We start from the raw sequence: 14702 nt of genomic DNA, 5'->3' as shown, positions 1-14702 counted from the left end.
ATTGCTCTACACATACTAACCATATCTGAATCCCTTGCTTTTCATTCACTCTGCCAGACCACACATCTTTTTTATCAAAATATTTACCGTTTTATTGCTTCTTCTTGTTTTCGGCGTTTTTCACTCTTTTCTTTCAAGTAAGCCAGGTTTGTTTCATTCCTCATGCGATCATTCTCTCGAGCAATGTCTGATGCATTCTGTATAACCAAGCCATCATAGGCCTTCATCCCCATATCTTCAATGTACTGGAGAAAAGCGCCCAAAGTGACCTCCTCCTGATTAGAACTCATCATCTTGCAGGAGATAATGAACAAAGGAAAGCAACGTTTCCTGCAGGTTGAAAAACACATAATACCTTAATCAGTAGGAAAATAGCTTATGGTTTATGACAGCAAGATCATGTCAGTTGTAATTAAGATCTCCACAAGAGACAATCTTTCAAACTTTCCCATTTAAAGGATAATAAACAAAGCAATTCAGAACACAGAACATTACTTGAGACAAGAGGAGATAAAACCAAGACTCTCTTCTTCCAGGCAATGCAGATCCATACAATTGCACTGTTTAAATCCAAAAACATATCTTTCCACCCCTTCCCATTTCCTAGTACCCATCAGTTGCATAAACACTGCCATCCTGAATCTTAATTTGAGTTGGACTGAGAAGGCTCCCATCACAGGATGACAGGTACCTTTTACAGTTTAGATAAAGCTGCACCAGAGCAGATTACCAGAAAAAAATTCTATAATGACTACCAGATGAATTTCCTAACCTGCAGGATATTCTAAAGTTCAGGTGAAAAGTATTGCTCCTTTTTTCAAAACAAAAAACTTAAAAGCTTTCCTCAGGTTCAGAATTTAGAAAGAAGTATTGTGAAATATTTTCCTGTATTTCTTATTATTGTGATATAAGCCCATAAGCCTTGGCCATCTTCTGCTCAACATCTTGCTAGCTTGAAGTTCCAAGAATGGACAAGAATGCCCAGCTGAGCTGGGATAGAGAGAACAGACCCTTGAAGTCTCCAAGAATACATATTCAAGAGGTATGGCAGACACTGGGTTTACAGCACCTCCAGCAAAACACTTTGGAGCAGACACACTTAGACCCCTGGGTCACTCCTGGGTCTGTGGAAGGCAGCCTAATAACTCTACAAAAAGGCCCCAATGGTTTTCCATTCATCAACAGAACTCCTGGGAGCTGCAAGAGCTCTGGTGTATTACAGACACATCAGTAAATACGACAGGAGACTAAAGGCAAGGTAGAATTTCAAGAGATAGACTGTCTCTCTGTAAAGTCTCTGCTGGATAGGACTGGATTAACCACTTACTAAACAAGTAAAATAGAAGTTTAAAAAAATAGGACCATTCCATCCTTTTTAAAATACTGATTATTGTAAGGTCCAGGAGCATTACAAGCCTGAGTGGCATTGCCTGCACACAGCCCCATGAGGGGCCCTCATCCCACAGCCAGGGAGCTGGTGCAGGAGTCACTGAGTGACTTGCTGGCAGACCTGGCAGCTGAACTCAGCTCTCTAAGGCATGTTTGCTTATTCACTGCTACAGCATTCCTCCCTTCCCTGAAGAAGATGGCGTGGCTTCTCGGAATCAGCCTCAGAACATGCCAGCATTACAACTAGAAAGGATCAGATTGAATAGGCAATTAGAATCCTGTCTGCACAGATTTTAGGGGCAGGGTTCCTGTGGAATCAGTGACAAAAGTCTTTCTTATTTACTAGTATAATGCTATATTTCTAACATTTGTTTTATAGCTGGAGAAGAAAAATTCTGATCTAGGTTAGCACTGGAAATAAATAAATAAATAAACAACAAAAAAAAAAAATTAAATGCTCTTAAGGATTCTAGAAATCCACTCTTGGCCTTCATATCTGGGCCCTAACACTGAAAAAGCAAGGGATGAAAAGAGCATAGAAATATATTTCTGCCCTTGAATGTTTTTCCCCTGTTTAGATAGGGGGAACTTTTGAAGCAGCAATGGCAACAAGCAGCTAGTTTCAGGCACTAGCCTGATTTTAAATACCTTTAAAGCACACTGATAATTTTCTCTTTTTCTCTCATATCTGTATATCAAAATTATTTCTGTACAATGGTAACACAACTGTTAAAATCATGAAGACTCAGAGGATGCACAGGGTCTTCTCCTATTACCTCCCCTGCTTTCCAAGAATGACCTTTTCTATCAACTAAGCCTGAACATGAACAGAAGGCTGATGTTGAGGGTCACTGAAGTGATCTTTAAGCATTTTCAAGCATGGGTATAAGCATCTCCTACTAATCCCTGCAGGGTAAAACCAGCGAAGGAGGTCTCAGTGCAGCCCAATGTGCCTGCATGCCATTTCACACAGCTCTGTCATTGGAGCTGGCTAGAACTCTGCTGGGCTGGAATATGCCTTCAGCCATTCTATATGTGCACCGTAAGAAGCACACTGTCTGCACAGGAGGATGTTGTAAAGCTGACAATTAGCTGAACAGATGCTATGAATGTTATGATTCTTCAGCAGACATAATTTTAGACTAATTCCTAGCCTTGCTGATTGAAAAAAAGTAAGACCAGATATCAAAGCCCCTTCCTGAGTCTCTCTCTCCAAGATTAAAACCAATCCTAACAGCACAGACAGCTCTAACTCTTCTTTCTCTGAACTCCTCAAACGGTATCTGCTTTTTGATGGTTGAAGTCTGGGCCATTTCCCCAGTAGATGGCTATTTTATTGTATATTCCATTTTGGACTTCTAATAAAACCTTCTTTCTGCATATGTTGAACTAAATTTAAATAAACCTGCACAACAGAAAAATCTCACCCTAGTGACCTGAATGGCAGCATTGTCATTGACTTCAGTGACCAGGGTTTACTCCTGAAATATAGTAGGAAATTTTATATTGAAGATAACTTCAACAGGGTTTCAAAAAATGCAGTTCTCATCCATTTTTTCCCAAAACACATGATATGCTTTACATTGTCTTTTGTGACTGTACTGCATTTCTTCCCCTCATTTTTTCCTTTCTTTTTAGAGGTCGCAAATGACCTGACAATTAAGGACATGCTGAATCTCTTTGTATATATGATGTTTATTTTTTAAATAACAGGATTAAGTCATTCCAGCTGCAAAAAGGATTAAATAAAAAGCCCTTATTCTGCTTCATGAACTGAGCAGAGACTTTAAATTCTGGTTTGCTATTGATGTTTTTTATTACTAAACTCATGCAAAACCTTACTATTTACTAAATAGATCAAAATCTTTGATCTCTCAAAGATCTATTCTATCAAGATCTTTGGTCTATCAATAGATCTATCAGGATCTATTCTTTGTTCTAATAGGGGCCCAATCCCACAGCAATACTGAGCAACAGTAGCTACTGAACTCCTCCTGTGACTTTTGATCCTTGCATGCTTGTGACACCAAATTCAGTTTGGGGTACTCCTAGGGTAGTTGGGGACATACAGATATTTCAGAACCTTGAACCTGCTCTTATGCACTAACTCCAAAGGGCATCTGTGCAAGCAGCAAGCATTTCTGATTCAAACCCCTTGTACCTCCCGTGTGTGCGGTATTTTACAGTCTCACTACACTTACTAATAGTGTTCAGTTGTGCACACAGGGATTAAAAATGCAAACAGAAGGTGCAAAAAGCTTAATTAATTACTGTAAACATTTTTACAGTCTTAGTATTCCTTGGGCAGCACACTAGGACCAATTTTACTTACAGGTATTAATGCCACATCAGAGAATATGTTACCTTAATAAATGTGCTCAATAGCTGCAGGAGGCTGCAATCAACACATAGCCCCTGGAGTCCCATGCAGTGTCTGCCTCACTCCCTCCTTGGAAAATGGCTGGACAGCACTGATCAGCTTTTGAGAAAAGGTACTGATGACTGGCAAACTCAGGCAGTGAGCAATTGTTGACCATTTGCCAGGGCAGATACTTGCACAAGCAAGGGTTCTGTTTGAGTGCATTCATATTTGATTAAAACTGTGCAAATGCAAATTGCTATATAAGTCATGTAAGCTGAGGCCTCACGATCCTGGTATCCCTAACACACACATTGTGGACAGGGATTTTGTTAGCCAGTAACAAGGACTACACAGAGTCACCTATGTATTTGTAATCAAGTTGCTTTCAGAGCATTTTGTTTTCTGAAATCAAGAAGTCCTGGACAATTATAACTGTCAGTTTTACCACTTGAGAAATTCTTCAGACACTCCTTTCTTTTCCCCTCCTCATTGTAAAGGAACAAAAGGAGATAGTGGTGCAGAGTAAAAGCCTTGGAGTTTTGCTATTGAAGTCAACATATTGAGAAGTCAACAAAAATGGTTTGGAGGAACTTGGTTCTGAGTGTTCACTGAATATGAACATCTTTGAAAATCCATCTGAGCACAAGAACAAAGAAGGAGTTCTACATCATGTGCACTTCGCTTCTTAACGACTAACACTCTGTGAAACCTCACTGAGAAAAAGCCACAATCACACCCATCTTGCCCACTGACACCTGCCCCTTCAGGTACCCCCAGGTCAGAGGGACCCTGGCAGAGGAGCACAGAGCGGCTCGCACTGGCACGGCTCATGCATTCAGCTGTCAGCATGGGAGGAGTAAAGCAAGAAAGATTTTTTTTTTCCTTTCCTGCCAATGCATCTGGTTTACTGGCAAGGGCAAGCAGTCCCCTTCCTGGTTAGCCTAAAAATATTTGCATAACTAAATTCAAGATCATTGTATTGATTCAGATACAATTTCTGTGAGCAGAGTGCATTGTGTTTCACAGGACGAGTGCATACCTTACTTCTAATCTAACCCTTTGCTCTGATGCCACATATACAGCATTTTTGATCAAACCACAAACCACCTCCTTTTCATGTGATCAGTGTGTAAAAAATATTGAATTTGGAATATGAGTAATCGACTGAATATTACAGTATCCAAGCAGTGCTACACATGAAGATTCAGACATGTAATTCTCTCTCTTATTCATATCAGGATCCCCAAAATATCAGTTGCTTTTCAGCTTGCTTGACAGCCATAAGCTGCAGCTGTGCTGCATTGAAAATTGGCAATGCTGACATTAAACTGAAGGAGCTTTTTGAAGTAATGACAAAGGCACTGATTGCCTTCTTCCAAACCAGAGGGATTTTTTTTTTTAATTTTAATGTAGAAGAGACCATGGAAAAACAAGTGTGGGGTTGTCCAAAGTCCTGAGTTCAATCTCAAATTTATAAAGGCCTACTACACACATCTCTAGTACTGCCTGATTCCTTCCCAAACATTGCCTCCTGTCTCTGAAAGAACATCTGCTTTCTCATTACCTTTTAACTCCCTCCACTAAATTCATTATATCAGAAGGATTCTGCACAAACAGGGATGATAACCAGCCATTCAACCCTTGAGTCTGAGCTGTTGTATACTAACTTCTTTCAAGAATAAAAGCAGACAGGCCAGCCATATCCAATTTTCACAAACTGCTGACCGCAGCAGCACTAATAAGGATCTAGTGGTATTGGGTGTACAAAAAAAAATACTTTCACTGCAATCAAGAAAAATTTAGTGAGGTAAAAATATATTCAAGACTACTTTGCAGAACTCTTTCTCCTGTCATAACTGTACCTTATATCAAGTGATATTTGAAATACCCAAACAGCTGAATGTGATGAGACAAATTCTAAGACATGCCTTTTAGAGTTTCAGTCCCTGCTCATTCTTAAAAATAAAATGACATTTCTGTTTCCACCTACAATGATGCTGAAAATTATAACACCAAAGAGGAAAGACCTTCTGAAATCAGCTGCAACTTTCCTACTAGATATCATTTGACAACTATATATGCAGATATTTAAAGAAGAACCAAGGAATCACTACTGTCATTTGGAAGTACAAAACATACTTTATATTCTGGCTGGGATTACAGATTATATACCTGGTGCTCGTTAAATTGCACAGCATGAGCTCTAGCACCTGGGTGAAATCACTAAAGCTAAGTAGTGCTGAGCCCCTAACTTAAAGAGGTTAGAAGTGTCTCCTTCAGTAGAATGAAATTACTACTGCATGGGTTTAAAGGAATAGCCAATTTCTACGGATGTCCTACCCTTCATAGGGGAAAGCTGTGTTCCCTCTAGTTTTAAGAACTAAAAAAATACCCTGGGCCTTGAATTTTGGCCCCCTTGCACATGCCTTTTTGAAAAGGAAAAAGGTCTTTGCTAACGAGTCCTCTATGACTCCAGGATGTAAAAAGCTGTTTACTTTGCAATACAGCAACACTTTTATCACTTTTATTCCCAGAGGAAAATGAGGCTTTCTCCTAACCATGTGGATGCTGGACAATTACAAACCTAGATTCAGAATGGCCAGCACTTAAGTGCAATTATGACTTTTTATCATTATGCTGATGACTTATAAACAACAACAAGAAATAATACCACACAACAAGCAGACATATACAAACATTCTCCATGCAAATAGGAGTTCCTTTGGACTCAGAAGAAATCATGAGCCTCTTACTGATGGACTTATTTCTTTCCTCCTCTTTAAGAAAATGAAATGGAGATTTCACTACCACCAGCATCATGTTAAGATGCTGTAAAATATTAATGGTACAATAAGTCTGATAAGTGACTATCATAGATGTTAGAAATTATTTCAATTAATTCATCAGAAAATATAAAAGAATGATTTTAATTATTTAACAGTGCTTTTTAAAAACAAAAATATCAGCTGCCAAATGTCTTTATTACAAGCACAATCAACATGTGAAGTACACAAAACCAGTCAAATTGACTTCAGCTTTTAGTTTAGCAATGGCTTGATTAATACCTTCTAAAAATACGTGCAACCTCATCACTATGCATTCTGACAACTCATCATTTCATTTTGTAATGTTATTTTTTCATTCTAATTAGCACCATATTTTATTAGCATGCTCATATGATGTATTAAAATAAGTACGTACCAAAATTCAAGTCCACGGGACCGCTAAGTGCAATAATCAAAGGTGACTTTTGCCTGTAAAAGCCCTTTCCTGTGGTTATCTCAGTGCAGTCGGAAGGGATATTTCAGCACCATAAGAAACAGATTTTCAGTTAGGCTCAGTTTTTTCTTCAGTTAAAGTGCATTAAATCTTGTTGGCAGAATTGCCCAGACTGTAGAATTCGACATCACTGTAAGTCAATGTGTTATGTTACAGATCTTCTTAACATACAATTAAAATGTCATGGAAAGTTTGGCTTAAAAAAATGAAGTGGAAAGAAAAGACAGGTGCTTGCTTCTTTAAATCCACATTCAGGGAGGAGAGGGTACAGATAATGGGAGGGTATAAACAACACCCTGTGTTGAGGTCCAGCAGAGAAGAAACTGGATGATTTTTACCCACTTTACAACACAGACGATTACAGCACCATCATATGCACTAAGACAGAGATTTCTAAGGTGCCTCATTTGAATATGTTCTGTGGAGACAAAAAGAAAGGAATATAAGGAACAGCAAATATCCTATCCAAATGGCTTCTTGCAGCAGGAAAGATGCTTGCTCGCTCATTGCCACTTACAGAAGGTCTGAAACAGTCTGGCTCGTGGCATCATCTCTGTCTCTCCCCCGTGACTACAGGCAGGCTTGCTCTCTCCAGCTGCCCGGGTCCGTGGACGCTGCTGTTGATTAATCAGGGATTCTCAAACAAAGAGCAAGCCTACCTTCGGGTGCCAGCAGGACTGTGGGGCTCCTCTCCCGCTGCAATCCGGCCGCAACCAGCATCCTAGCACCTCGGACAGCTCCGCCGCGCCGGGCCCATGGACACGCGGCACGCCGGGCAGGGCGCGCCGGCAGCCGGCGCGGCAGCGGCAGCGGCGTCGCTCCCGCCTCCGGGGCTCGGGCGCCGGCACAGCCTCCTAGCTAGGCAACAGTCTCGCCCTTATCGCCACTGCACTGAAGTCTGATTAGCAAATAATCCAGTGGAGGGGAGGGAATCTGCATGAGCAGCACTGTACATCACATGGAGTCTATAGGTAGGAAAGAATATGAAACAACGCCCTTTCCCCCCTCCTTCTCCCTTCCCCAAAAAAAGAGAAATTGTTCTTCCACGGAGAATGTGTAAGTTAACCTTTAGCCCATATTATGGCTCAAGGAAATGAGTAGCCACTTAAATCAACACCTAAGCCTCAATTTGATACCTCGTATTGATGTATCTTTTGCACTCACCCTCACTGAAAGCAGTGCAAGGCACACAATTACTGCTGACGCAGATGAGAATGCTGCTTGGGGAAAGAGGGGAGGAGCTTCTCAGCCCATCAAAACAACCTCCCACCACCTGCTCCCATTGCACGAGAACAAAACTACGCAGCTCGGACAGACTTAGCTGTTTTCCTTATATTGACATGCACACTCTGGAAAGAAGCATTCTGTTTGAAAAGCATTCAGGGTGAAACTATACTGTTTTATGCTCATCCGGAATTTGTGTAATGGTTTGGAAGGAAACATTTCCTTTCTTCTGAACCGGATCAATCTGTGTTAGAGCTCCTCCTTGCAGAGTATGTGCAGTTTTGCTTTCTCTCCCCCAAACCTGCAGCCTGGACACAAAGCAAAAGCATTCACTCCATGCACCAAAGCCAGGGAAAGGAGAGATGGCTGAATGTGCACAGATTGCATTACCCCATTGTAAAAAGCATTTCATTCTTTCTTCTATCTTAAGTTACAGGCATATTTTTCTCTAATATAAATCTTGATTTTGATGTTACAGTAACAGTTGAATTTATTCCTAAAACTAATAACAGAAATTACTGTCATGGAATGAAATCCTTTCAAAGTAATGCATGTTCACATGAAAAGCTGTGCTGGTACACAAGTAAGACCTAACCTTCAGAGCACAGGAGAACTTTGCAGGTTTACTACCCCACAACTGGAATATCAACATCATCCCACATTCAACATAGCCAAGATAGCCAACTAGACACATTGAAAAACACAGTGACTGACTTCATGCATTGGAACCACAGCCTGAAGAAAGCCTGATGCCAAAACTGTCTCTCATATTCGCCAGTAATTCATTTTGTGCTCACTGTAATAGCGCATGCCCCAGCACACCTCTTGCAACCCCATGAAACAGGGCAGTGAAGTTTCCTCATGACATTTCCAAGAGACCATTTCAAAAGGATATTTTAAGAAGGGTTACAAAGCCAGAACAGTGTTTGAAGATACAGAGGACTTTTCTTTGTGTTAAGGGAAAAGGTCTGGAAAGGAAGAACCTACAGTGTAAAACTGGAGGCAGTCCTGGGAAGAGAGTTTCTTTCCCAGCTCAGAGGCTAGCCCCTAGCTCTGCTTCTGAATTTTTTCTTCCTTGAAGGATACCTTAAGAGCAGCCATGTGGTAATTGGGAAACATTTTAATTTTAATCAGCTGGAGATTTCTGTCACATAATAGCCTCTTATTCCCAGTACTTTTCCAGAATTAAAGATCTCTATCTCTGCCCTAAATCCTGCACTGAAAACAGATAAAATGCACAGTGAAACTTCTTTCCAAGTTACTTTAACAAGGATATCACTGTAAAGTCCTTAGAATTTCATAAGCAACTTGAAGAACTACTAATCTTAATCTCAAAGTGTGAAACGCTTGCCTGTCTTTCACCACGTTGTTCATCCTAGTAACTGAATTCCCTCAGATACAATCCTTTCCCTGACTACCTATGTTATTGCAACTTTTGGCAGTTTCCACATCTCATTCTTGCACCAGGGTTCCTGGGAATCATGTGTACATCAGCTGCGGAAGGAAATGTCCATTTTTCTTTCCAGTAGGATTGTGGGAACAGCACTGGAGTTACAACCTCTGCAAGGCTGTCAGTTCCATTCCTGCTTATTACACACAAAAGCTTCTAATTCAGTTCACAATCCAGGAAAAAAGCACCTACAGAATTGAACATGGCATTTCCTGCATCAGTGACAGAAGGGCTGGATCAAAGTTCAGGTATGTATTTTATATTGTTCATTGTTTTTTCCACAAGTTTCTACAAGTTTTTTCACCTTTAAACATCTTTAATGACAACTCTAATGAACTCACAAATGGCTTTCACTCCTTGGTTATAAAAGAAGCCTAATCAGGACAAACACATGCACCTCCACAAATTACTACCTGTGTTCTCATGTTGCAGAGGCCAACACCTGCCTTCCTGGCCTCCAAACAGCCAGCAGTGAGGAACCATCCATTCCCCACAGCAGCTGCCAATCCTATCTCCCTATCTCCTTTGCTCCACATCCTTCCTGGAGTTTACAACCACTCAATTCCAGCAGATATAACTATTTGCATCTGCTTTGAATTTCTGAAGAATATGTGAAAGGCTTCATTACATACCTGAAAGATTAACCCGTTTTATTTCTATACATGTGTGTACATGCTCATATATATATATATAACAAATCTACATACAAAGAGAGATATGTGGCTTGACTTGTAGTTGACATTTGCAAACCAGGAAAAGAAAATAAGAAAAATGTGCTGTGGAACTACTAATTGGCAACTACTCAAAGTAGTTTTCAGATATCCCAATCTCTGCTGGCCTTATGCTTACCATAACTTTGACCTTAAACAACCATCTCTTTTGTTTGCTCATGCTCTTAGTACCCATCTACCATCATGCTAAGCAAAGGGAAAACTTAAAAACTATTTGCAATTCATTTTCAACCTGACATGCTGAAGTACTAAATTGAGCCTTCAAGGCTGCTTTTCCCAAATTATTTCATTCCATGCCCCAAATAAGCTTTAACATTCATGCTTTTCCCCCTCAAGCATCCTTAGAAACCCTTGAAGTTCTGCAGTTGCTCCCTCTCCCATCCTTTTGCCCCTCTCTTGCTCCTCAACGTACACACTGCTGCCATGACAAGTAAAATTACTTACAATGAGAGTAAAGGAAAGTGTCAGTGCTCCATCTTGGCATTTGTTTCAGCTATTTCACATCCCTCTGTAGCATTCTTCCACTTCCCTGGAGCACACTGGCTCTATCCCTCCCAGCAGCAGACTATCCTCCACCGTCATGCACGTTTCTCTCTTCAGAGTTCTGAGGAGGATTCTTCTAAAGGTAAAACAGTAGAGGGGTCCCTACTCATGTAAAAAGCCAATTAAAGTTAAATGCTTAACTGCCATCTGTGCCTTTAAGAAAAATCTCTTAATTTTCCCCAGTGATCAGTTTTTTTCACATGGGACCAATTTTGCTGTTATTGCTTAGGCAAAATTCCCATTGAAGTCCACAGGGAACTTTGCCTGAATACAAAATATGGAGCAAAACCCTGTCCTTATTTGCATAGACCACAAATCACAAAGATCACATCCTGATGCAAGTGATTTATCCTACATGACAGCTAGTGCAACTAGGCTATTTTTAACCATGATTTTTTATAAAATATTTCATGATATTTACCATTCAAAAAAGAGTCAATTGATTCTTTTTTCTTAAACTGGATTAGATGGAAAGATTCTGGCTGCTTTCCAAACCCATTAATTACTAAATGGTACAGTTTCCACAGAAATGTTAAGCTATAAGTAGTTCTTCTGGAGCCAGTTAGCTCCTAGCTAAAATCAATTAAAGCTGGTAAAGATACATTCTATGCTCAGGTCCCAAATACAGACATCTATATTTATAGCACAGTGGATGCTGGTAAAATCCCCCAACACAGATGCAGTTGCACTGGCAAAAGCATGCTTTCACTGCTCAGCTCATACAGGGGGCAATAGGTGGGTTTCTTACTCCAGGATAATCCCAGCTGTGTCAGTAGAGTTGCACTCACACAGTGCTGTATTTCTGCTCTGGTAGCCTCAGTTTTCTAGCCCCAAAGAAGCACTCTTTTTCCTATGGAGTACAAAGGCCAGGCAGTTTAAGCTTGTTTGTCATCTCCCCACCCTGCTGCTCATTCCCACTTGTATGGGCTTGCAGGGAACTGGGTCATGGACATGTTCCAGAACAGAAATAATTTTGGGTGAGAACGAGGGAGAATCTAAAAAACAAAGAGGATGGTGTTCCTTTCAACCAAAGCACTTCCTTGCAGTACACAATGCAGAGGGCACTTCACAGCGTGAGAATGGCAGCCCTGCCAAGGTGGTCCGTGACTTTTACTGGAGTGAAAATTGCCCGTGCTACAAACACTACTTTGCTGGCAATGAGTCCAGTGCCCAGGCAGCACATATGCCAGAGCTGGTGCACTGCAACTCAGCCTGCTGATGTTTCCATGAACAAAGAAAATCCTGGAGGCAGTCAGGGGGCTGACAGGCAGTCCTCCCCATCCCAGAAACTCCACAACTCTGGTAAGTACATGCAACCACTCAGCTGCCTTAAGGCAGAAAAGGGTATGTACACAGCACACAGAAGTGACCATGCAAGTAAGTTGCAAAGTGCTTTACCAGACACTTGACAATTTCCAGGCATTCCAAATTTGTGTAAGCCAGCACTGCAGCTTAAAAAAAATGCAGCTCTGCTTCCCTCCTGCAGTCAGCTCTTCCTTTGGCCTTATTCTGGCACAGATGTCACTTGGCCGTGTGGTGCAGCAGATTGGGAAGCTGATCAAGCTGAGAACTAGCCTGGGATTTTGGCACTACATGGATGTTGTTATTTGTGGGAGGACCACCCTGCCTATGCAATCAGTGGGCAGTAGAGACCCAGTGCAGCCCAGCAGATGGAAGGCAGGCCAGTTGGGTCTTATTCAGGAACATCCAAATTCTTGCTTTCATCCAAGCTGGTGAGAGACTCAGCTGTGAACAAGGAGCTCTGGTGAGCCCCATAGCATCTCTGAACTCAGAAACAAGTGTGCCTGGAATCCCACAGGGCACAAAATCTGTAAAAGCAACCGATGATGAAGTCTAGAGCAAGAGGTCTTGGAACGAGAGATAAGAAATTCTCCAGAAACTTGAAGCCTCCTATCTGCACTTACTGATATAATCTGCAATTTTTTCCCCAATACAACAGAAAAAGCAGTCCCACGAATCCACTAAGAAATGGGCAAAGATGGGGAAAATCAGCTTTATTCATTTTAACAGAAAAAGCACCACTAAATAAAAACCCAGCAAACATTTGAAGACTGGAAAGACTCAAAGAAGAAATTGCAGTTTGTACTTTAGAATCAACAAATTGGCAAATCCCTCTATTAAAACATAGCTGTGCTACGTACATTAAGATAATATTTGTGAGTAAATTGCTGCTGTTGGTTAAATTCTTTAAGGGATTAACTTTGTAAAGAAACTAAAAGATGCTATTTGTTCAATGAAATATACTTTATACCTATAAGCCTCACAACTATATAATGTATTTTTAAATGTGTTTTCTTTCAGTCCTTAATGAAAATCCACATGAAAGGTTTCTTGCTACATACTTCAGAACAAGACAGGAGGGCAAGTGAAATATGAATAAAAAGCTGTTAGATCTCTAGAGAAAACATACCCAGCTCAATGCTTAATGAACGCTGGGGGAAAAAAGAATTGAGGAGAAATTATTAAAAAAAAAAAGAAGGAAAAAAAAAGGAGACAGAGAGAACACCGGGAAGATGACTTCAAGCCATAGAAGAGATGGCCACAGCAGAAGAGACAGAGGGTATGTATATGTGCTTGTTTGTTTGCTTTTCCTAATGAGAAAAAGATGGTCTCATTAACTCCTGAGACGAAGAAAATGACCTCAAAGAGGTAGTGAGGCAGGAAGGCTTCAGCTTCACACAAGGGCTGTAAGTGGTGAGGAAGACTGGGTACCTCACCCTGCTCACACCACCCAAACCAGCAAATCCCACTCGGAGAGGCAGCAACAGTTCAAGGAACTTGCTAGGCACAGAGCTTCCTGATGGCATGTGGGCACCCAGGGTGGGAAGATGCTCAGTCCCTGGAGCCCAGTCCAAGCATGGAGAGTTGCAGGCAGGTGATAGAGACTGCAGGCAGTTTGCCCTGGTGGCTCATGGCCAGGCTCCCCAAGCCCTTGTTAGCTGCTCCTGACCCAAACCTGCACAATGATCCAAGCTTAAGCACCAGGGTAAGATATTATTGTGAGAACTGGCTCGTGACAGGATGAGAAGTAACAGAGCAGCCTGTTGACATCAGCTGACCAGTTCCTCTGGTCATGGACCAACCAAGATCCTATGAGGGCAAAAGCCCTATTTGTTCCCATCAGCTTAGGGAGATGAGCCTCATTTTAGGTGTCTGAGTGACTAGACCTGGGCTATGTTAACAGTAGCTATTCTCTTGCATTTAGAAAATCCTATCTCGACAGAGAAAAGGGTTAAGGTTTGTAACATGTAAATCACAGTAAATACTTTGACCAATGTGAGCTATTTTTTCATGCTCAGATATAAAACAAAATTAAAAAATCAAATTCTTCTAATTACTAGGAAAGAGTAATTTCCTGCAGGCACTACCTTAATAAATTCTCAGGAAAATCAGTTTTCTCCTCAGCTATAGCTGGATAATCATCATATGTCAGTTAATATATTTCTGGTTTTCCCTCCTGCATATTTTCTTAGAGAAAATATTATGATCCTTCATATTGTCTCAGTATAAAAACCATTCCTATCACTGGATGAGCTCAAATTGCCACCACTCAGGAAGAAAGGAATGCAAATGAGGAATACCAATTAACCCCTTTACAATTAAAAATATCTCTCTCTATTATATCACCCATTAGTGATACTCTAGTTAATGGTCTGTCGACATTTCCATTAGACCTTTTCCCCCTGCTCCCACACAGAACTAA

The 14702-nt window shown here is 40.9% G+C and overlaps 1 protein-coding gene across 2 annotated transcripts in view; it reads right to left on the bottom strand.

Annotated features, from left to right (window-relative positions):
* The window catches only part of NYAP2 (neuronal tyrosine-phosphorylated phosphoinositide-3-kinase adaptor 2), a 155286-nt gene that overhangs the window by 120117 nt on the left and 20467 nt on the right, over positions 1-14702 (bottom strand). The window contains exon 2 of one of the 2 annotated variants that reach the window (XM_056498568.1): positions 88-330. In XM_056498568.1, the coding sequence (XP_056354543.1) occupies positions 88-330 (243 nt within the window). Of the gene's footprint in view, positions 1-87; positions 331-14702 lie in introns of those variants that run through there. The other variant, XM_056498569.1, reaches the window with a different exon arrangement.

This window comes from Oenanthe melanoleuca, chromosome 9, assembly GCF_029582105.1.
Source record: "Oenanthe melanoleuca isolate GR-GAL-2019-014 chromosome 9, OMel1.0, whole genome shotgun sequence".
Lineage (NCBI taxonomy): Eukaryota > Metazoa > Chordata > Aves > Passeriformes > Muscicapidae > Oenanthe > Oenanthe melanoleuca.
This window is presented reverse-complemented; position numbering and strand designations above follow the sequence as displayed.